Consider the following 22851-nt stretch of genomic DNA (forward strand, 5'->3'; position numbering starts at 1 on the left):
ATAAACAGAGGCCTGTACCATAGGACTTGTCATATGAAGTCCACCTGCTGAACCATGCTGCAGATTATCAGACATTAGAATTTGGCTTTGATTCCTGTGGTGTTCTCCTGTAAGTGCTAAGCTGCATGGAGTAGATGGGATGGAAGAGATGCTAAGGGGCAAGTCACTTGCTTGGGTAGAGTTTTGGCAAAAATAGAGGCTAAAATTAGACAAGATACATGAAAATAAGTAGAAGTTTGGTCAGTTCATGGGCTACTCTTAGGATAATATTTAATGTCTTGTTTAGGATATACACAGAGCTGGAATCAGGATGTGGCTTCAAGTGTTAATTAAAAATGAGGTCGGTTAGAACTTGTCATCACCCTGAGATGTCCTACTGTTTAGTAGTTGCGCCAGTGAAATGAATGTCTGAATTATTTGCTGACCACTCCTGACCATTCAGTAGTGATTTAATGCACTTCTAGTAGAGTTGGAACTAAACCCTTTCTTGGGCCGTAGCAAAGTTGCAGGAGTATTCAAGCCTTGTGGAACTTGCTGTCAGAAGGCCAAGGAAATGAAAGTGCCATGGCCTTTGGGAAATATTCCCAAATTATCAGTCATGCAGGTTGTCTCCCCTTTTGTTTGCTAGCAGAATAAAAGAACCTCCTTGAACTTTGTCTGTTTGGTTTTACACTGGAGCTGCACCAGCCACTACTTGTCCTGTGTATTTATCTTCCAAGAGTGCTTAGTCTTGAACATGTGCATTTCTTCCATTTCTGAGACTGGGCTGGGCCTATGAAATTGTCTAGTTGTTGAAGTGAGGAGCAGCAAATGTCTGTGAGCAAATGGTTTAGCAGTGCTACAGCCTGTCTCCTGCAAGAAGGACATTTTTAGGTCCACGGGAAGTCAGAGTTCAAATGTTGAAAAGTTATTTCCTTCACCTATCAAACATAGACTGGCTGATCTTTTTATCACATCATTTTCCTTTCACAGTGAGGGCACTGCTACTTAATAACTTACTCCTTGTAATAACAGAACATGAAAAACTGTGCAATTGTTCTTAGTCAACCTATTTCCCAGTGATTATGTGTTTCTTGAAGTTCGAAGATGGTGAAATTAAAGCAAGGAAAGCCAGGTTCTTCCCACTGACAATACTGCTCTTCAGAAAAAAAAAAACAAAAAAACAATCCAACCAAAGGTATTAATTTTTAAAAATTTTACGGGGTAAGAAAAGAGTACTTTCCAAAAAGAGAGAACACTTGTTTGCAGAACACCAATGATTCAGGCCATTGTCACTGCCTGTTGTCAGTGTCCGTGGTTCCCCAGGACTGGTCAGTGCTCTACCCCTGCTTCTCCCAGGTGCCTTCCTGGGGTCTCTCTGGGAAGATTTGAATCTCATAGAAGGTTTAGGAGATTTGGGTGTTGCTCTGGTATCTTGGAGAGCTGAATTTGACCTACAGAATATGAAGTACTTAGAGGAAGGATGCAAGGTTAGAATTCACTGTGAAAATCCTTAACATAATTATAATTGATGATGCTGGTAAGAGTAGATGAGCTTGTAAGTACAAGAGTTGTGTAACTTCTGCTTGACAGACTGAACCATGATTATACAATATACAATAGGATTTTTTTGTTGTTTGTAAAGCAAAAGCAGTTGGATAGTGTCCCATAAAATTATATTTAAGCCATTGTATTTTTTAGAGAAATATAGGGGGTTTTTTTTGAAAGGTGCCATTCAGACCTGATTTTTTCACCACTGTCATAGTGTAACAATAGGGATTTGCAGTTTAGGTATTTGTTGGGAAAAGGGCAAATAAAATGTACTAAAAAGGTTCATTTCTAATCCTGAAAAAAATACTCACTCAGCATAGGAATGTGATGTCCCATGTGCAAAGCAGAAAACTGAAAGTGAAGGTAAAAGAACTTACTTAAATCTGCCAGTTCTTCTGTGAGTAAACTCATATACAGTTATTTTTCAGTGTAGTTTTAGACTTCCATTGAATAAAAAGATTCTGTGAAATGTATTAGAATGCATGACATATGGCAAATATAATACTGATTAGAATAGACACACATGCTGCCTAGAAAGGCAAGGTAATAGGTATAAATTAAAAAGCTGTATATATGAAGGGGTTTAGGAAAAAAAAAGATAACAAAGTAGCTGGTGCAAAATAAACTGTGGAAACTGCTGTAGGGGAATCTGAATCAGAGCACAAACTTTGCTTTAGCAAAGCAAGAGAGAAAAATTTTTTCAAGAACTTTTATGAGATTGTGGAGTATAATCTACATTAAATCCCAATCATCTGATATCAAAAATATTGATTAGGTTAGATCACCCTTATCCATTTCAACTGCTGAGGGTGAGGAAGAAGATTCAGTATTGAATGTTCCCTTCAATGTACTCAGGTAGAGTACAGGAAAATTAACCCCTGATGTTCCCTAGGTAGGCCCTGGAATGTGCCGTTATTTTTCATGCTACCCATAAACAGAACCAGTGTGATGAGGTTCATCAATTCCTACTTTTTCTGGCTTCACCATCACTATAAAACAAATTTTACCTTTTAAGGCACCTGTGGTGAGGTTTACATTTACAGTCCAACACATTGTTAACACAGTGCCACAAACATAACTCCTCCAAGGAGCAGCCACTGCCCATGACCTTGAATAAATTGAATGCTCTTGGTGGTGGTTGTTATTTTCATATCTTGTTTTCTTTGAGCCAAGGGTATGTTACTGTTACCCAACAAAATCCTGCAGGATGCTGCAAGCAGCCCTGGAGGTTCTTAGCACCAGGACATATTATATTTCTGACCTTTCTTTCTCTTCACCAAGGGAATAAATGATAAATAACAATATTAAACTTATTGTGGGCACTCACCGTCTTCTTCAGGAAAGTGGCTTTCAAAAACAAACAGATCTATGAAAATACAAGTAATGCTTTTATTCTGGGAAACTCTCCATCTTTACTTCATAGTTTATAAATACACCCATCCACCTCCTCCTGTGGAACTCAAAAAGGATTTATGTGAAGCCAGTGGCAGTACTTTATTTTCTCATCCTTAGTGCTGTGTCCGCCCTGCATGCAACACTTTGCTGATCTGTTTGCTGTTCACTTTGAATACTTATGCTTGGAATATTTCTGTAAAGACAAATTTTTATTGACCTAGGTAGCTCAAGCCCATGTGAGTGACCCTCAGTCCCCACTGATTTATACTTTCTTTCTAGAGCCTGTGCCAGCCCACAGGGACTGGCAGAATGACATGGAGAGCAGCCCACAGGAACATCACTCCCTAGGGACCAGCCGACTGCTGTATCACATCACAGATGGAGACAATCCTCTCTTGTCACCACGCTGCTCTATCTTTACCCAAAGCCAGAGATTTAATCTAGACACTGAGTCTGCCCCTTCTCCACCAAGTGCTCAACCTTTCATGATGTAAGAAAATCTATTTTAATTCTTATGTATTTTTAAGACGTTTTCTGCAATTCACAACCTTTGATTCTTCATGAGTTTTTTTTCAGTTGTTGCTTTGTCATAAAAAGCAAATGTTTGTATTGTGGCATATTTTGAAATGAATAATTTGCAACACCAGAAATAGGAACTGGTGTTTTGTCAGTCATAACAGAGTAAAATATATTTTTGAAGTCTTTGTTAATTATAGTTAGCAAGGAAAGTTTTAAATGTTAGAATGATGAGTGAACACAAGATAGAGAAGGCTCTCTAGGTATCATACCAAAAAATTCAGCTGTAATTGAGCTGTAGCTTGAGTCACTGATGAGGGGTGACAGTGACATAAAGCTTATGAACAGTGCATGTATATGATTTCCAGAAACCAAGCTGTGAGTTGCGGAGAGAAATCAAACTTTCTTAAAAGCTTATATACAGAGCTTTAGCTTCAGCTGCATATGGATAATAATCAGCTCTATTGACTCACAACTGTAAATAATCAGAAACAAAACTGTCTTCAAAATGATAATGTTTATTTCCAGTAATGAAAAACTCCCTGAGCTTACTTTTACAAATCATGTCACCACAGTCTCCTGTTATACTTGAAAGATTTGTGAATAAAGACGTGGGTGTTAAATGTAAATACTGGATCAGGCTTTTGCCTACTAGATTAATTTTTTGAAATATATTCAGAAATCCCACGATTAATTAAAAAAAAAGAGAGAATGAAAGGCAGATGGTGAACCCATTAGAATACTCTAGGGGTGCCTTCAAGCAAAAGCAATTATTTTATGCTTACTTTGTAAAACTAAGCTGTCTCTATCCAGTGAAAGAATAGAATAGCCATGACTTCTGAAACGCTAAGTGTTAAGTGTGCCTGAAAAGAAGGCAGGGTCCATTATAGCCAGCTCTTAGATCCCACAACTCTGCTTTTGGGTTTTGCAGGCCAAGAAGTTCTTCTAGGTGTAGCTGTGAAGACTGCAAAGAACCACAGACAGTAACACAGCTTACCAAACACCTTCAGAGCCTCAAGAGAAAAATTAGGAAGTATGAAGAAAAGTTTGAGCAAGAAAAAAAGTATCTGGTAAGACTATAATTGAAAAGGTAAATACTCCAGGAGGGAGGCAAGGATCCCAGTGTATTTAAACTTACTCAGAACAATGTGAGATGGGGTGTTTCTGGCAAAATGAAATAGGAAAAACTTCAGTGAATAGCTTTTCGGCATCCTTCAGCGTATGCAGTGGTTCTGAGACTCTACATTTTCTTTGGATTACCTTTGTTGCAAAATATTCATCTTTGAGAAGTGTGAATTGGTGAAACACGGCTGACAGGCTTGTGAAACAAAATTGTGCAAAAGGTGAAAATCGACTTATTCACTTTGTAGGAGTCATTTGCCTGGAACCTTGTTCTGCTGTGCAGATCCCTTCATTCAGGCAAACTCCTATGAACCTCCAAAGCCTGGGGCTCTGTAGAAACTGATGGCAAAAATCAGAGATATAAAACTTGTGGGGGTTGTTTGAGGCCAGTGGTGAGTGTTGTGCTGGGAATTGTGCAGTATAAGAATGCCAAAACATACCTGATGCCAAGGAGGTGTACAACATGAAATAGGGAAGTTCGTGACATTTTCTTTGTGCGACTGGTTTGTGACTATATTCAAATTAAGCAAATGATATGTTACCTTTTAATCCCGTTAATGGCCAAAACCTTAAACTTGTGCACTATTTGGCTCTGTGGTCATCATATGCTCCTAGGAGCACAATTTCATGCCTAAACAACCCTCACACTATGGCCAGAAAATAAATTATTTCAGAAGCTTTATTTTCTGAAACCATTTTGAAATTTTATGTATCTGAATTTTAAAGATTCAGTGTAAATTCACTTTAATTTGCAGGCAATTTCTAAATGCAAAATAACCCCAGATCTATAAAGCCTTTGTTGTTTGTTTCTTTTGAAATCATTCTTGCACAGAATTTTTCATCTGATTAATTAAGCAGGTCAGTTGAAATTCTGAAAATGCTGTTTCCCAAGAGAATCCCTGTCTTAAACTAAGAGCTTATTCCTGCAAAGGACAGAGAGCTTCAGTTACTATCCTGGAAATCACTTAGGAACTTGACTAAAATTAGGTATTTGATCAATCCTTTTGAAGTCGCTGATGTTATTTATCCAATTAGTCGGAGACTGAAGCATTCATTGCTGTGCTTTTTGGGATCAGACATAACACTCAGATCCTTGTGGCACTGTGTCGCAATGGGGAGAGATAAGCCATGACAAATTAATGCCTTGATCAAGCCAGATGCTCTGCATGACTCTGATAGAGTGCAGTCAGAACTACGGACATTTTGTAGCACATTGGGGGTGGGGAGGGTTTTGTCTGTTTGATCCTTTAACTATCAGTTCCTTCTCTTTCTTTACATTCTTTACATTTTCCTTTGCATTCAGCCTTCTCATGGTGACAAGACTTCCAATCCTGAAGTTCTGAAGTGGATGAATGCTCTGGCCAAAGGTCGGAAGCAGCTCAAAGGTACATAATAGCATGTTGTGTCCCTTTGCTGCTGAAGCTTTTGAAGTGGAAGTGTACCTGGAACACTTTAGTGTCAGTTTTCTAACCTCACTGCTCTCCTTATTTTTCACAGTGTGTGGCAATAAGTCTCCCAATGGCAAGAAAGATATTATGTGATATGACTTTCCTTGATTCCTGAAAGCAGGGATTAAAGTGAGCCAGTTCAACCTTCATACCAAGGCTAGAAAGGGAAGGGAAAAAAGCCATTGCCTCTCCCTCATCACTCTAAACATTCATGCAAAAGGCAATGCTGTTCTGAGCACTTTTATGAGGGTCTAAAACAGAGGGGTTAAAAGTTTCCTTGTAATAGCACAAATGTAGGTGCAGATGTTTCTTTAGGACTGAGGATACACATCTCTAAGGATTTCATTTATTTTGATCATAAAAACAGATCTTTCTTTGATAATAAAATTGGCCTTGAGGGTCAGGTTTTGCCCTTGACTGTCTGCATACCACTCCATTAATGTCTGCGGCTGTATCAGATGCTTTCCCTTGGGGAGTCTGTAGCAAAGACTGATTGATTTTTTTTTTTTTGAAAGCTATTTATAATTTATCTAAATCCTTTTTTTTTTTTTTTTTTTTTTTTTTTGCCCTGTTATAAATGGATTCTCCCAACTAAATAAATTGTAGTATTATCTTTCATCTCTATTCTGGATATAGAGGATGTGATTGTGGTAAATAAAGAATTAGAAACTTATCTTTAGGTAAATTCCTTCTGGAAATTCTCCCTTGAGTACTATCCTGTATGACTACTAGATGATGATGATGATGATTACTATTATTATTTCCCCTTGAACTCTGTGTTGCAATTCCAGGAAGGGCAAATGCAATGTACATGGTTACTTTTCTGAAAATTGTATCTCTGACTCAACCACTCAACCTCCTATCCAGAGGGTCTAGGATTCATAGATCAGCCTGACCTTCACATCCCAAATGCCTCAATCCTGTGACAACCCTTGATTTTTATTATCCTGAATAATGGCACTGCTTTTAAATGAAGCCAGATTAATGAAGTTCACATACCAAGTACAATTGAAATGGAAAACACTCAAATGCTTGTAGATCCTTCTTCAAGTTTGCAAGGCTTGTCTATCCTTTCTAGCTCTGTGGTTTTACTAAAAATTACTGGTTTTCCCCATAAAGCTGGCCTATATCCTCAGACTGTCACAGCTAAAAAAATTATGTTACTGTTTCTGCATGGATTTCAACAAATTTAACACAGTTGGAGACATCAATCTCCTGCCTTGCCCAAGGTCCTTCACCAGACAGGCGTATGCTTGGAACAAAATCTGGTTTTATGGGAGCTAATTCAGATTTTAATTCAATTTCCTTGTTGCTCTGTGCAGGTCCCTGGAGCTCCAGGGGCTTTGGCTTGGTGTCAAGTTAATAGAGTCACATGCTTTATCACATCCAGGCAGGCTGCTGACTGGGAAGCTTCTGTCTTCTGCTGGGTGCTCGGGTGCTCTTCTGCCAAGGGAAGTCATTTCAGAAATGGTTGTTTCTCCTTGTGAGGACCACTTGAGCAGCTGGGTTGGCATGGCAGGGTGGCCTCTGGAAGGGAGAGGACAGTTTATATTGCTCTAGGAAGCAAAAGATGTTACACATTAAAGTGAAGCAGAATTACTTTCCTACGTGCCTGTGGTATGATAATAATTGTATGCAAGAAGTAGGAAAGTTTTGGGTTTTTTTTTTCTAGTAGTGTCAGAGGAAACTCCTTTGCAAATACTTCTAATTTATTTATTTGCCATGCAATTTGCCTTTCAGAGCTGAAACTCAGAATGTCAGAAGAGCAAAACTGTACCTCCACAGTGCCCCAAAGAAATGAGCACTGTGAAGGCAGTGGCATCTCTAAAGAGGCTGGCACACAGGAGGCCACAAGCATGGAACCAGCTCCCTCAGTGGAAGAAACCATGGACAGTGTGTTGAGACGACTAAAGGAGAAAAGACAACACTTCAACCTTCCTGAGACTATTAAGGTATTTAAGAAGCATGACTGTTCCCTCAGAACTCTGTCACTGAGGCAGATATTGGTGTGTGGCTGGCTCAGGGTGTGCCAGGGAGTGCACATCCTCTGTCTGCTGGCACTGCAGTGCATTTTCTCTCTAGCGAGGTGGGAGCTCTAGTGCAGTTTCCAGAAGTGACTGTTCTGAGAAGAATTGCTAAGGTGCAGAGGTACAGAAAGTTTTTTCCAGCAGTGCTAAACATTTTTTGTTCAGAGATGCACATGTGAAACTGTTTGCCAGGCACTGCTGGAACCTGCTGACTTGAGGCTGTGTGCCCAAAACTGCATATCCTGGTGTACTGAAGATGAAGCACAAGCACCTTGAGTCCACAGAAACTGTGTGACTAAAAACATTCCTGAATGTATTTTGATGATAAAGATCCCTTCTCAGCTGAGAAATGCTGAAAGCCTCTGCAGAGTCAGTAACATGCACTGAGGTGACAGGGACAGCACAACCATCCAGACTGCTTTGCTCTCCTGACCTTGTACATTTGTGCTGATCCTGCCTCTTCCCTTCCATGTTCTCAATTACTCCTCTGAATGTAGGAGCAATATTCCATGGAACATGATTGCTTGGCTGGGAAATCAGTTTTTGTTTTAAAACTAGTACATACATTAAAAATTTGCTGTGCCTTCACATTCCTGGCACAATATAGGGTTCTCTAAAACGATACATACCACTAAAACCCCACTTTTCTGGGGGCTGTTTTTGCTGTCAGAGGATGCTGCTCTCCTGATGCTATTACAGCCAAGCAAGACAAAAAATTCTGCCCTCAAAAGTACCTAAAATCTAAGTGTAGACAGTAACATTTAGACTTTGGCTGGTGAATTAGAAAGGTGAAGTGTTGAGAGGGTGAAGAACTAAATGCTAAACTATGTGAGAACTAAGAAATTATTCTGGGTGGATTTCAGTAGCAGAGAGTACCCAGCAGAGATAATTTTTAACTTTTGTTTTGTTTCTATTCTTGGTTCTTAAACAACTAGTTGCTATATAAAAACCAGGACTGTGCATAACAATGCCATACTTCTCAGATCTTAGGCGCTGCATACATGACCGATTTTTAAATTATTTCTTTTTATGTGCTACTTTTTTAAAAAGAAAAATGAAATGAAAAAAGTGTTTCGTAACCAGAAAACAAAAAAAAAAAGGCAACAAAACCATGCTATTCTGTATATAGCTCTAAAATCCTAACAGTGCAGACTGTAGGATAATATTTTTCAGTCATTAATTTTTTTATTACTGAGGTGAGATTAGATGACACCAAAACAGATGTCTGTAATGAAATCCAGTCCAAAAAACTTTCTTATAAGAGTGGGAGTATCTGTCAAAATATTTTTTTAATTTTTTTGGACTTATCCCAATATTCCAAGAGACCCTTGTAAATTTAGGAAATGGCAGCGAGGGCTTGAAATATTTTCACAAACAAGGAAGTAATGTAAATTAAATGTTTGCACATGACAATATTTTCAAATTTAAAAAACAAATCTTATTAATTTTCTGTTTTCTTGCAGAGAGAACTTGTGTTTTAAAAACTATCTGTTAGCAAAGGTGCTTGTTAATAGTTATCAAAACTGCTGGGGAACAGAGGCTTGAGCAGGAATAACATGAAATCAAATTGATCTATTCCAAAATGATATATTTTAGTAGCTCCCTAAGTATAACATTAAAAAAGATTGGATTTTGATTATGAGTCATCCCGGACTTTAGAGGGAGAATGAGGTTTGTGGCACTGATGATGTGAAATGAATCAAGGATGTCAGTGGTAAGAACAAAGATCAAAGGCTTCATTTCAGCTACAAACAACTTTGGTGTTACTGTAGATATATTTTATGTACAATATTTTGTTTTCTATATAACATTTAGATCCTGCACTAGAATCTGGGGTAGATTAATAGTAAAATAAGTAGCAGCTAAATGTTTATTTTTTTTGAATATTTAGTTCTTTTGGCCAAAGATAGCATTTCCATGAAAGCCTGCCAAGTTCTCCCCTGAAGTTCACTGTGGAAAACCTCTAAAGCCCTGCTGAAATACAAATGTGTGTCCTTAGAAAGGTGCAGAATAAAATCCCAGTATGTCTAAAGAGTACAGATCACAAGATCTGAATACAGAAGAATATTGTTTCCAGAACCAAACACTCCTCCTGCAAAAAAGCCCGTGAGTAAAGTTACTGAATGAGAAGGCAAAGAGAAATGGCCTGTGAATGGCTCAGTACCCCACAAAGGGATGGCCACCCATTATTTTATGTATTACATAAATTACCATCTCCCAGTATATTATTGGGAGATGGTAATTTATGTAATAGCTCACCTTGTGTTTAGGTACAAGGCTTTAAGAAAAAAATAAAGATTAAGAGCATGAATGTAGGAGTTCAAGAGATAAAAGGCAAATAAACATACTTTTAATAATATTATTGAAATAGCTGCACCAAATCCCCCAAAAAACAAATCCAAGACCCAACTGGGAATCCAAAGCGAGTGTAGGGTGGCTGGGGCTGTGCCTCAGAGCCCTGGGGGAGCAGCAGCTCTGTGGTGCTCAGCTCTGGCTCACAGCCTTTCCCAGAGGGGCAGGGTTGGGGCTGGTCTGACGGGAACTGGCACTGCTCTATGGAGGTGTCATGTCTCTTGTTGCCTTTCTTCATACTTTTTGTTTCTAAGTTTGTGTTAAATGCTGCTTTGTAATGAGCCTCCACACATCCCCAAGTGGCAGACTAAGGCCCTGGGAAGCTGACTCTGTGCCTGCGTGGAAACAAAGCCCTGCCTTTGACAGGCTCTGGGCAAGCCCAGCCCTCACTGGACTGTCTGTCCTTCTGTCCCCACTTTGTATTTTCTGTCTGGAAAAACAACAGCGAGCTTGAAGGCATAAGCATGCAGGGAACAGAACAGACTAGTAAGGAAGATAACTGTGTACAACATTTTTTGTGCCTCTGTTCCAAGTTATGAAAACCAAACTACTACCTTATCTTTAGGTGAAGTCCCCCTTTTCTTTCTTTATATGTCACAAATAACTTTTGCCTTCTGTATGAATGTTTGCAGCCTGTCCCCCAAGGCTTTTCTCAGACTGGCTCCCTTTATGTATGTGTCTTCTCATCACTGACCCACTTCGGTTCATATTCTCCTTGGCTATGAAGCAGTGCTTCTATTTAATTAGCATTGAATTTCCTGCTGCTGTGTGTAGCCTACAGTCCTAAGATGTCTCAGACAATTCTGTAGTTTGTGACTTCAGCTGCCTTCTCTCATTTTGAAATTATCAACTATTTCAAACTTAGCTGAATACCAACCTGTCTTGAGATTGCTAATAAAATGAGCTAATGAAATAGGCTCAAATGCTAAGCCCTCTTGAGATTGTTTCTCTTGTGTAAAATCAATATTAATGATCACCCCATTTCTTCCTAACCACTCAGCTGCTCCAGGCTTAATAGTTTTTGAAAGAATTAACCTTGGATTAATTGCGGAACTAGCAATAAATAAACAAATTAGCTGATTTATAATATTCCTGCATTCTAGCTAGCAGCTCATCTCTTAACATGAATGACAGATGATTTTAGAGGGATTAACTCATGCAGACCTTTTAGGAAAATGTGATTAGCAGTTCTGATTAATGTCTCTGTGCTGTTTTTGCATTTGAGCATCAAAGAAAAAAGGTTTTGCTCCTGTGGAAATTAATAGCAAGGTGCTCTGATATTAGAAGAGTGTCACTTCTTCAAGGTTGATTTATTTTTAAAGGTAGGGTCTAATTAGTAGTCACTTTTTAGTTGTCACTACAAGCCCCCTTGTCATCAGCTTTCTGCAGGAAGGCCCCCTGTGTGTGTGCCCCACACTCCATGGTTCTTCAGGTGACTTCATCTCCCCCACACCTTGGAACACCTGGCCCTAACTCAAGCGGCCCTGTTGTGACCTGGCAGAGACCGGGGGAATGACATTCACTTCATGTGCACCAGGTGAAAATAAGCAACTGTCAGGAGCAGGTCTAGCTGGAGAAAGGGAGAAGACAAATACCTATTGCACTGTGTGCTCCCCACAGCACACACCTGGACAAATGCTCATTATTCACCAGCACTGAAAAATCAAAATTCTTTTGGTACCAGTGATTCATATTGCAATTTTTGAACAGAAATAAGCTGTTTACCATAACAGGTTGGGTTTGCATTGCTAGATCTTTATGTTCTACTTTCCTTACCAGCCAAGACAAATCTATTTCTCTTTCTTGATGAATAATTAAAAAGTTGAGGAATGCTCTCTATGCAATTTTTCAGCTTTCTGAGTATTTTGTCTAGAATGGTGGCCGTTCTCATTTTTTTCCTACTAAACATACTTAATATATATGTTGTGTAATTTTGGAGTCTTTTCTTGCTATGTTAATGCCAAGTCCCCACTGACCTCAGTGCAGACAGAAATAGAATTCATTATTAATGTTTATCTGGGAAGAAGAGATTATTAAACAGATATGTACCTGTACCCTTGTCATGAAATCCTGACTCACAATCTTATAAATAACTTTTTTAAATAGGATATGACAAAAAAGCAAATGGCTTTGGAAAAAATCAATCTTCAGAAATGTCTACTATATTTTGAGAGTATTCATGGACAACCTGTAAGTATGCCATGGAAAGATAGCTAAATTAAAAATTATCTAACTTCTCTCACCAATATTTTTGGCATATTAAATATATTTAGATTAATTTTACACAACCTAATTTTAGTTATTTCAAACTAATTTTCAGGTATAAATGTTATTTCCTGATATTGATGAATTTGCTTTATATGTTAGAAATTAAAGTAAAATAAAAAGTGGCTCTGTATCTCTCCATGATTGGAAAATGCAAGATATGAGGATTAAATTGGAAGACTATATATTCACAGGAGATTTGGCTCTGCTATCATGTATGATTAGGATGCTTATCAGCTGAGGAAGATTTTATATAGGGCACCATCTGAGATATGAACTACAAAATTACATGACATGTCATAGTGTTTGCCTTTACTACACAGCAGGACTTAAATTATTTCTTAAAATCTCTTCAAGGGACTTCATTGCTGAATGTAGGGGCAAACAAAAAATGCCACAATTGGTGAGATGATGATTTGAAAATTTGTCTACACAGCTGAGGAATTTCTTTTTGATATCAATGTCTGTATTCTTGTGAATGTCTGTTTCTGGCTACTAGTTGTTGTGGTAGAGGAAAAGGGAACTTGCACCATTGTTTGCCCCCAAATATGCCAGCTGTTAATATTATGATCTGATTCTGATCTCATTTTTTTCCATCTTCTTTGGGCTTGGAATGAGAGCTGACGGATGGAGTAAGTATGCAAGAAGGGTATGAAGAAATTGTATTTCCTGAGAAGGAAACCAAAAAAATGGGATTATTAGTGCAATGTAGAGGTAAAAGAGACTTGATTCATAGACAGGAAAGAGAATAACAGGGTGCCTTTGTAGCACAGGGTTCAGAGAGGGTGTTCTGAGGGCTGAAGCAGCTCTGTAACAGCAGCGTTAAAACACAGTGCAGTGTGCTGGGGCTGACGTTTGCCCTGCTGATGCCTGGTGTGGCTCAGCACCATCTTTATCCAGAATTACCTGACAAGGTCAGACACAGAGACCACTGACCAGTTTAAAGCAAAAAAATTACCTCCTCTGGCTTGTTTGGCATTCCCTGGAGCTCTTATGTGCTGTAGCTAAATGGAATGTGATGCCTGGGGAAGAGAAGTGGCTGGGCTGGAATAGGCAAGCCCTGACATTCCACAGTGAAGGGTGGCTCTAGAAGTGGTCCCTAAGCACTCCATCAGCCAGATGTGTGCAGTGTCACCAGCCTGCGTTTTTCTACTGTCCCCCTTGCTCCTGCTGACCAGGTGTTTGTCTGTCTGAGCAGCTCTGCACTGCTGCCTGTGCCATCAGCCACTCTGTGGCTCTTCAGACCACTCATCTGAGCGGGTGCACCTGGGCCTCTCCACAGTGCCAAAAATCAGAGAAATTGCACCCAGTGAGTGCTCATAGGTGTGGGAGCTGATGAGCAGAGGCTGATGATGGACTAGGGAGCAAATGACCCCGTTTGAACATTTTACCACTGAGAAAAATGTTATTTTGGGGGTGTGGGGGTGTGGTGGCATGGTATGGTTGGTTGGCTGGGAGGGGGGGAAAGTGATTTGTCTTGTTTTTGGTTTTTTTCCCCCTTGTGGATTTTGCTTGATGCTTTTTGTTTTTCTTAATGCAGTAAGTCAATCAAGTGCACAGCTAGTTTCCCTAAGGCATATTTTTGTATTTGTGAATGTTCGTGGCTGGATCAGGCACTTAACACCTGATTTTAAATCATATTCCCTTCCAAATCAATGCTCCAAGTGCTCATGAAAGACCAAGAACAAAGTAAATGAACAGATGGTAAATCCCCCTTGCGGAAGGCAGCTCTGGTGAGGGATGCAGGCAGCAATCCTGCACAGAGCCAGCTCTGTGTGCAGACTGCAGAGCCGTGCTCCTGGTGCTCTCCATCCCACCAGGCCAATGAGTGCCTTGTCCCAGGCAGACTGTGCCATTCCTGCTGCTGTCATCACAGCTCAGGAGGTGAGCTGGCAATGCAAGGCACAGCAGCAGCACATCTGAACTGCTACTGTTCTAGCAGCAGGCTCCGAGAGAGAATAATTTGTCCTCTGCCTGGGCAGTGTGGCTAAAGAAAGTGAGAAAACGCACTGGGTATTCTCCGTTAGAAAATAGATTGTCATTTTCTTCTTTAGAAATTGCATTGATTAAATTACAGCTCCCATGGAATATCTATTGAAGCAAAATACACATCTGCTCATACTCTTCTAATACCATTCTCAGCTTTACAGGAGAAAATGAGAATCTTTTACATTAACTTTTTATTTTTTTAATTTTTGAGGGCTATGTTCTGTTATGATTTCTCTTTAGGTAACTAAGCAAGAAAAGAGTCTCATGAAACCTCTTTACGACAGATACAGAATTATCAAGAAACTTCTGGCTGCTCCATCTTTGATCACAACAATTGTAAGTTGGAAAGAATTAATCCATTGTCAAGGAAACATACAAAATGCTGTGTTTGATTTGTACCTGTATGTCCATTTAGCAACAATAGAACTACTGATACCAAAAAACCTGCTTGTTGGTTAATACATGGTGTTGATATTTCAAAATGCTCTGTAAAATTCAACTTCTATGCATGCTAGAGGTTCCAATGTGCAGCAGCAGTTTCTGAGGCAAGAACTTCAGCTAGCTGGGTAAGACAGCAAATGCTGACATTCATTTTCCATTGTGGAAAACATCTGCAACACAGAAGGAAACCTCTCTCTTTCCATGAAGGTCCCTGCTGTCACTATACCTAACTTTTAAATGTTATGAACAATGCTTTTATCAATCATGTAGAACATATATGAAATTTGTAGTACTTTAATAATATATTGGTGCAATGGAACAGTACTGGTCTCATAGTGAGTGAAGACAGTGGATGTTAATTAGCATGTCTACCAAAAATACTAATCTAATAGTAGTTGAGGCTAGGTCAATTAAAAAAAAAAGCTTGTTGTCTTGTTAGATGGCAGTGTAACTTTACATTTCTTTGAAAAATCACAGTGCAAAGCTTGGCATACTTGCACACAGGTATTTCATTGAAAAATTTCACTGAAATTCCCCCTAAGTGTTACTAGTTGGGAGCTTTGCCCTGTGGAGTTTTTATGTTTAAGCCTTACTTTCAATAGCTCAGCTTTTTTTCTGGGGACGAATGATTGTGAGCAAGACACCAATATCAGTCTACTTTAGTAGTTAACACTAGTAGCTATAAAACTGTGGAATCTCTCCCTCCAACTCTTTCTACAGTCAGAACATCTGGATATAATATACACACAGCAGATGTGTATATAAGAGGAGTAGAAGTTCCAGACAGACTGCACAGCTTACATAAATACAGAATGTTAGTTAAATCTTTGCTACATGTAAAGGTTTTTGGGCAGACAGAAATAAATTGCTGGCTGGAGATACTTGGGAGCAGGGCCAGCTTCTGTCCTTTTTACTCCTGGTAGGCAATGCACAGTAACCCAGTGACCCCAGGAGTGCTTTCAAGAACAACCTTAGGCAGACCTGGTAAACCTTTCAATATGTGTGTTCTGTTTTGAATACATCCAGGAAGTCAGATCCTGATTCTTTATGTTGTCAGCCTATTACTGGAAGCATTGTAATTTAAACAATTAATTTGATAATGTTTTGCATTTCCCAAGCAGGAAGAGGAAGACTCAGATGAAGACCATTCTCAAAGCAGCCATGAGTTATCATCTGGCCCAATGTCTTGCTTCCCTGTTGAAGAGCACCTATGTTACTCACAGGAGGAGAGTGAGCCTGCACATATTTCACCTCTGGATGAAAAGAAAGTTTACAGACAAACAGCCTTGTCAATGTCTAATTTACATGAGGCAACAATGTAAGTTCTCTCTTTTTTCCCCCCTGAATGTTTTAAAACATCTCCTGTAGACTTTTGTAAGTGAAATATGAGCCTGTAAGAGAAATATGAGCCATACCTGTTGCATAGGTATGTTCTGTACCAAAGGAGTGATTCAGTGCTTTTTTATGGGAGAGAGGAGGCAGAGGAGATTCATTGGGCAGCACACTGGTGCTTTTGAACTGGTGCTTTTTGTTTATTCAAACAACTTTGTGCCAACTTTTTGTCTCCAGGAAGAGAAAGGTAAGTTGTTGAAGACTGTGCCTTCCAGGAACAGATGTTCTCATACCTTAGGTGATGGTATTTTTCTTTTGTGTTTTGATTGGGAGGTCTTAGATGCATAAATGAAGCTAACTAGACTCTAACACTATAGAGATCAAATAAAATTTCCTTAGATTTCTCTGTAACTCAACTACGTGCACAGTAGTTTGCTCATAAATGCTGACAAGATATTTCTGTGCATTTTGTCATTGTTTTAAAAAATTACCAGGAGCAAATGTCATAACAGAATTCTTTCTCTGCTTAAACCCTTATTCTCTGAACACTAGATAAAACATGGCCTCCAAAAATTATGCTTCTGGGTACCACTAGCATTTCAAGTGCATCACAGTAATGATTGGGAACAGCTGCAAAGAGGAGCAGGGCTTGCATGTTGACTGTAATTCAGTTACAGCATTTCCTCCTGTGAGATACTGAGCCCTGTCAGCTCCATTAATTCCACAGGGAATTTAGGCCAGCAGTAAGGCTCAGTCCTGAACGCTTCTACTCTTCCATTGACCAGAGTCTCTGCCTTCCCTTTATTAGCTGCAATACCAGCAAGAGGGAAGGAGTACAACGGTGTATGGGGTGTGATAGAATGTCTTGGCACTCTGGTCAGTGCCTGCCCAGGGCCCAGAGCAGAAGCTCAAATCCAGGGCTTTAGAGCCCTCGCAAGAACAGAGGGGGTTTCATGTTCCTGTCTCTGTTTCACAGGCCAGTTCTGCTCGAACATCTCAGAGAAACCAGAGCTGATAAGAAGAGACTTCGCAAGGCTCTTCGAGAGTTTGAGGAGCAGTTCTACAAACAAACAGGAAGGTAACTCAGCAGAGCCCTCTCCTTGTCCCCTTTGGGTCCTGGGCAGGGGTGTTTGTGAGGGTGGGCACTCTGGGGTGAGCAGGCCAAAGGGGCTGTACCTAAGGGCAGGAAAATACCCTGGAGATGTCTGGTCTCTGGAGATGTCCATCTGTCTCTCTGCTTAGTTCCTTCAAGATGTGGTCATCCACGAGGAAAGCCAGGATTTGGGGATCTTCCAGGACATGCCTGCAATGGGTTTAAACCCACCTCAGCACAGGATATTCCCTGAGCTCAAGGGAGGCTGCTAAAAGTCTCTTTCTGAGGATGTCACTCTGCAGGGAATAGACTTGGCAGTTGGGCCATTTTTAAACAGCCAGATTTTAAAACCAGAAGCCACAGGTTTTTTTACCCAGAATTAAATACTGGCCATTTTTCACTCTGTTGCTCCTCCTCTTTATTTAGCAAACCTTTTTATTGAAAACCATGATGTATATGGGCACTGGTAACAATGGTAACTGGTAACAGTTTTCAAAGCACTATTATGACTTCTCTGCATATTTGAGAATCAAGTAATTATGCTTCCACAGGTGTCAAGAAAGTTGTCTAGTATATGAAAATTCAGAATTTTAAATATTATTTTATGTCTGTATATTAGAGCTTTTTGGTCCTATCAAATTATCTTAGTCATTTACAGTTAGTAAAAAAACCCCAATCCTCATCAGTTGTTGCAGAATTAATTTTTAAGACTGTTTCTCTTATTACTCATAAAAAGTGATAAAATGCTTTTATTTGCATTTCATAGGAGTCCTCAGAAAGAAGATCGGGTGCCCATGGCTGAGGAATACTCTGAATACAAGCACACAAAAGCCAAAATCAGGCTCCTGGAGGTTCTCATCAGTAAGCATGATATTTCCAAAACAATTTGAAGTGAATGCAATGCTGTGACATCGTTCTCTAGGGAAAAAAAATATCCAAGCAAACAAACAAGTAATGAAAAAGAGAAAGTAATTTTACAGGTCTTGGTCTGCTGCACGATTATTTGACACACTGATATTTTTGATGCACTTTACCAATTTTAATAGCTGTGATGAGAGAGGACAGCAATATGCAAGAATACTAAGGACGGGTGAGTGGAATATAGTATATATTTTTCCTTTAGATAAAGCCTTGAAGTGCACTGTGAGAATGTTAAGAAATTAAAAGGATGCTGAAGTAATGTAGATTCTCAGTTTGACCTGCTCTGAAAGTGTGAGGAAATGTTCTGCAGGTTTTTAGTCCATGCTAAAGTGTAGTGTACATCTTAGGACATGCTAAAGTGCCACACGTTTGTTTCCAGAACTAACGTGTTATAATTAATTAGTAATGTTGGCTGTTAAGGTGCTGATTCACTAGATTAAAAGAAATGAATTTGAGTGAGTGAAGGAAACACTCAGAACACACTCTAGCTATCAAGACAGAGTTGCCATTCAATTCCAGTGGCTTCAAAGAAAGGTGTACAGGAAGAAGCAGTGCCAGGGCTGGGAGCAGAGCAGAGTGATGCTGCTTATGGAAGAAAAGGCCAGAACGAGACTGCCAAATGGAACTGGTGGTGTTATAGGAATAAGGGAAAGCGCTTGGTAAAATGAACCAGCTACAGGCTGCTGAGAAAAGATGGGACAAACGTACTGGCTGCTGTCCTTTTCACTAGTTCACAGGACCTGGCTCACAGAATTTAGAAGTCAGTAAATAGATCAACTACATGCTAATTTTGATTTCTCTATTGACCTTTGCACTTTGGTTTGCCTGGCGCTATAACATTCGCTTCTCTAACTACCAAAGCTCGTTTAAACGCATGCACTTTGTAAAATGTTGAAGTACTTCTTGTGTTATAAATTGCCACATATATATATATAAAAAACAGGACTAGATTACTGCATTATGCTAAGATATTTTGGATAGATAAAGTACATGGTACATAAGTGAGTGTCACAGTTATCTGATGAGGACTGCTAGACTTCTTGTTTACTGAAAATAAGGTTATTAAAAGGTATTTTTCCATTAGAGTTACGCATCTTTCTTAACATTCAAAGCACCACACTTTGTAATATTAAGGAGTATTGTCACTGTTTGTGATAGGCCATTGGTGTGAAAAGTGGACTAGTGATGGAAAGATTATCAGCAGGTTTTGTACTAGAAATGAAAAGCAGAGATTCTGGGAAATTCCTACCCCAGACAGAAAGGAAGGAAGAATTACTTTAAAAAAAGGGACTGGAACCAGTTGAATCATGTTTAGTGTTTTGCTTTACCTGTCATTTTGTATTGACCACATAGTATAAGCAATCTGTTTTTTATCTTGGTAAGAAGATTTTGATTTTATAAAGCCTATTATGTACCAACCATGTTTGTATTTATCTAGTATGTAATGGCATGATTTGGAAGATGTACACATCTTCAAGTAGTAAGGAGGAAAAAATATGAACACTAAAAAAAGGATTTTTTTATTTTGCAGCCGTTTGTTGTTTCAGTGTACTGATTTAATAATTTATAACTTAACTTTTATGAATCAGAAATGGTCTTCATAAATCTGTTTTAATTAAAGTCATCTAGAGCAACAGGAACAGATACAGAGCTATTTGAAGTTTACAAACTACATCTTTGATAAGGGAAAATGATTTAATGACATGTATACAATTGATATTAAAATGTAATCTATATATTCTATATGATTGTATAATATTTTATACAACAGTACAAATAAAATATTTTTCTATTATATTTATTATGTCGAGACACAGTTTCTGTTTTCAGTTAGCTAATATAAATAACATAAATAACACTGTCAAACAACACGTTGGAAGTGCTGACATTTCTAGGCTCTGAAATTCAAATCATGCTGCAATTACAACCTTTCATGCTGTTCAGTTATCCCAGTACTTGTTCAGTAGTTAAAATTAACGCATATTTAAACACCATTTATAAGCCGTTATTTTTATTTTGCTAAAGCATTTTATATAGGATTTTGTTATGTTTGGCAAGAAACAAAAAACAATTTTTGCAGCATCTAGGTATAAATGGTTGCCAGAAAGAAATCCAGGACTTCTAATCATTTAAAGCATCGGGGGAACAGAAGGGAAAGAGGGAGAGAAGAAATCCTAAGAAGGCTATTGGAGGTTTTGAAGACTGGTGGTTGCTTTTGGTGACAGCGGCATGTGCATGCTTCCGACAGAACTGTCTGACTATGGAAATGGGCAACAGAGGTTTGAAGGCTCCTAAGGAATGAGGGAAGTTTTAACGTCCAACACTGATATTGCAGGTCTTGCAGCTGGGATCTTTCTTTGCATTTGCAGTAGACAAGCTCATTAGTTGGTGACCAGTAATTTCTGCAACTGTGCCAAGGGAGAGATCCACAGGATCAGTGTAAATTACTTCCAAAATAACATCCTGGGCATGATGGTAAACCATGACCCCGTCTTCTTCATTGCAGGTCAGAAATTTGTTATCTTTTATATTTAGCTGGGGAAGGCGCTGCTTACAGAACTCATCTCCCGGTGACCCCACCGGGGCGATCACGAGGATGACGTAGTGGTAGGCTGTGTACATGCAGTAGAAGTCTCCAAAGTACAAGTTAGTATTTGGGTTGAAGAGTTTTTCAGCTGCAATCTCATACCTGTATCTTCCATAGGGTGAATCTTGGGGTGGTTTCCCAGTGTTAAACTCAGTGTTGCAGCTAAAGAAGATGCCTTCCAGCTTCCCACTGATCGGAGAGCCATGGCTGCCACTGTTATCCTTAACAGAGGGCTGCATAGCATTCCCATGATGCTCTCTACAAATGAAGGAATGAAGGACTGGGATTGTTTATTTTGTAACACATAGTAAAGAAAAAGTGGTAAGGTAGGACATCATGCTGTTTGGAAACAGGACTGAAGGGACACAAAGGAAAAGCATTAAACTAGAAGCTGGGGTTAGTATTATGGTCTTAGGACCAAGAAAATCAAGTGCTATTAGACTTGGGAAGAGCTAGAATAGCTCCTGTTCAAGGGGAAAATCTGCTTTGCCAGCCTGCCTTCTCTGTCACTTGTCTGGGTATCAGATGCAGGCAAAAAAAAGCACAAACAAAAAAGCCCCCAGATCACAAATATCTTTAATTAGCTGATGTGTTCAGACTTATGCTACATTTCTAACAATAAACACATGTTGACTATTGGCTCCATATGCTGAATATACTGTTTGTTAATATGCATTTTTAGCATAGGCAATATATAGTTCATGTAGAAAACTGCCAATGAAAGTTATTTCTGAAGGATGCTTTGTAGAGAGGTTATAGGAAAGAATGTACTGTCTACCAGTATTTTTTGTCCCCAAATGATCATTTCAAGTCTAATTGGTCTACTGCTGACTTCAATCAGTGCAGAGCTGTGCACAGAGAATTAGGCAATTTGGTTGGTTTCCATTTTGGTTGGTATCCAGATTCTGCAGTCACTAGTCCTAAGGGGAAAAAAAGACTAACTTTTTTTTTTTTTTGGTTAAACTTAGCTCAATTTTGTTCAAGTGAAAAGAAATGTACAATGAACAAGTGAATTTTTAAAACCCCAAATCGCATTCAGCAGCATTAGGCTGCTACATTTAGGAGAATACTCCAAAACACCCCCTCTAACCTTCTGTAGCACCTGAGATTTTATGTATGGCAGGGCATTCCCCAGTATTTGTGTCCCACACAACTCTAGAAGTGTTCCAGTGGCAGCTTTGGCTTCCTCTGCCCCTGCAACCACAAAATACCTGAAAGGGAACCAGCCCCTTTTGTAAGTCCTGCAAAACACTATATTTGCTAGGTACCCTTAGAACAATGTCTTTATACTCACTACATGGCAGACTAAAAATGCATGAGGCTGTGGGGCTGGAGAGTCTTATGATTCTTATATTCCCCTCTTGAATTGCTTTTACTTTTTTTTTTTTCTTTTTTCCTTCCTTTAGGAAAGGGGAAACTAGCCAAGAAAGACTGTTCTCTCTCTTCTTTTAACTTGCAACAGGTCCATGTGAAATGGTGCTGTGTGGGAGAAGGTTTTGCTTGGTTAAAGTGGGAGGTAGTAGTCAAAGCAAACAAACTCATTGTATACATTACAAAACAGCTCTAAATCAACACAGTAATAACTCCAGCTGTGATTATTCTTTTCATTATTTGTAATCCCCTCAGCAGCACTCTTTATTTTACTCTAAGATACATTTCAGAAGTTTTCTGAGCCATTCAAATACTACCTACTTATATTGTCTCAAGCCCTATTTCATAAGACATTGATTTGAGTGGGGGGTATAATTATTTTTTTAAGACTGAAGAGATTACTAGGGAGAAAAAAAGAGAGAAAACAAAGGTTGAATAAGCTTAAATAACCACCTGAAACCT

General features: G+C 39.1%; 2 protein-coding genes across 15 annotated transcripts in view; one reads left to right on the forward strand and one right to left on the reverse strand.

Moving 5' to 3' along the window:
- FAM13C (family with sequence similarity 13 member C) overlaps window positions 1-19706 on the forward strand; it is a 115052-nt gene extending 95346 nt beyond the window's left edge. For 5 of the 9 annotated variants that reach the window (XM_068197160.1, XM_068197159.1, XM_068197153.1 and 2 more), the window contains 9 exons: window positions 3205-3415; window positions 4373-4511; window positions 5867-5948; window positions 7752-7963; window positions 12497-12580; window positions 14885-14980; window positions 16204-16403; window positions 17394-17495; window positions 18277-19706. In XM_068197160.1, the coding sequence (XP_068053261.1) occupies window positions 3205-3415; window positions 4373-4511; window positions 5867-5948; window positions 7752-7963; window positions 12497-12580; window positions 14885-14980; window positions 16204-16403; window positions 17394-17495; window positions 18277-18400 (1250 nt within the window). In that variant the 3' untranslated portion in view covers window positions 18401-19706. The remainder of the gene's footprint in view (window positions 1-3204; window positions 3416-4372; window positions 4512-5866; window positions 5949-7751; window positions 7964-12496; window positions 12581-14884; window positions 14981-16203; window positions 16404-17393; window positions 17496-18276) is intronic. The other 4 variants (XM_068197154.1, XM_068197161.1, XM_068197158.1 and 1 more) reach the window with 3 other exon arrangements.
- A 317-nt stretch (window positions 19707-20023) lies between these two features.
- PHYHIPL (phytanoyl-CoA 2-hydroxylase interacting protein like) overlaps window positions 20024-22851 on the reverse strand; it is a 127757-nt gene continuing 124929 nt past the window's right edge. For all 6 annotated transcript variants that reach the window (XM_068197162.1, XM_068197165.1, XM_068197166.1 and 3 more), the window contains exon 5: window positions 20024-21276. In XM_068197162.1, coding sequence (XP_068053263.1) covers window positions 20742-21276 — 535 coding nt within the window. In that variant the 3' untranslated portion in view covers window positions 20024-20741. The remainder of the gene's footprint in view (window positions 21277-22851) is intronic.

Source organism: Anomalospiza imberbis, chromosome 8 (genome assembly GCF_031753505.1).
Source record: "Anomalospiza imberbis isolate Cuckoo-Finch-1a 21T00152 chromosome 8, ASM3175350v1, whole genome shotgun sequence".
NCBI classification, from domain to species: Eukaryota; Metazoa; Chordata; class Aves; order Passeriformes; family Viduidae; genus Anomalospiza; species Anomalospiza imberbis.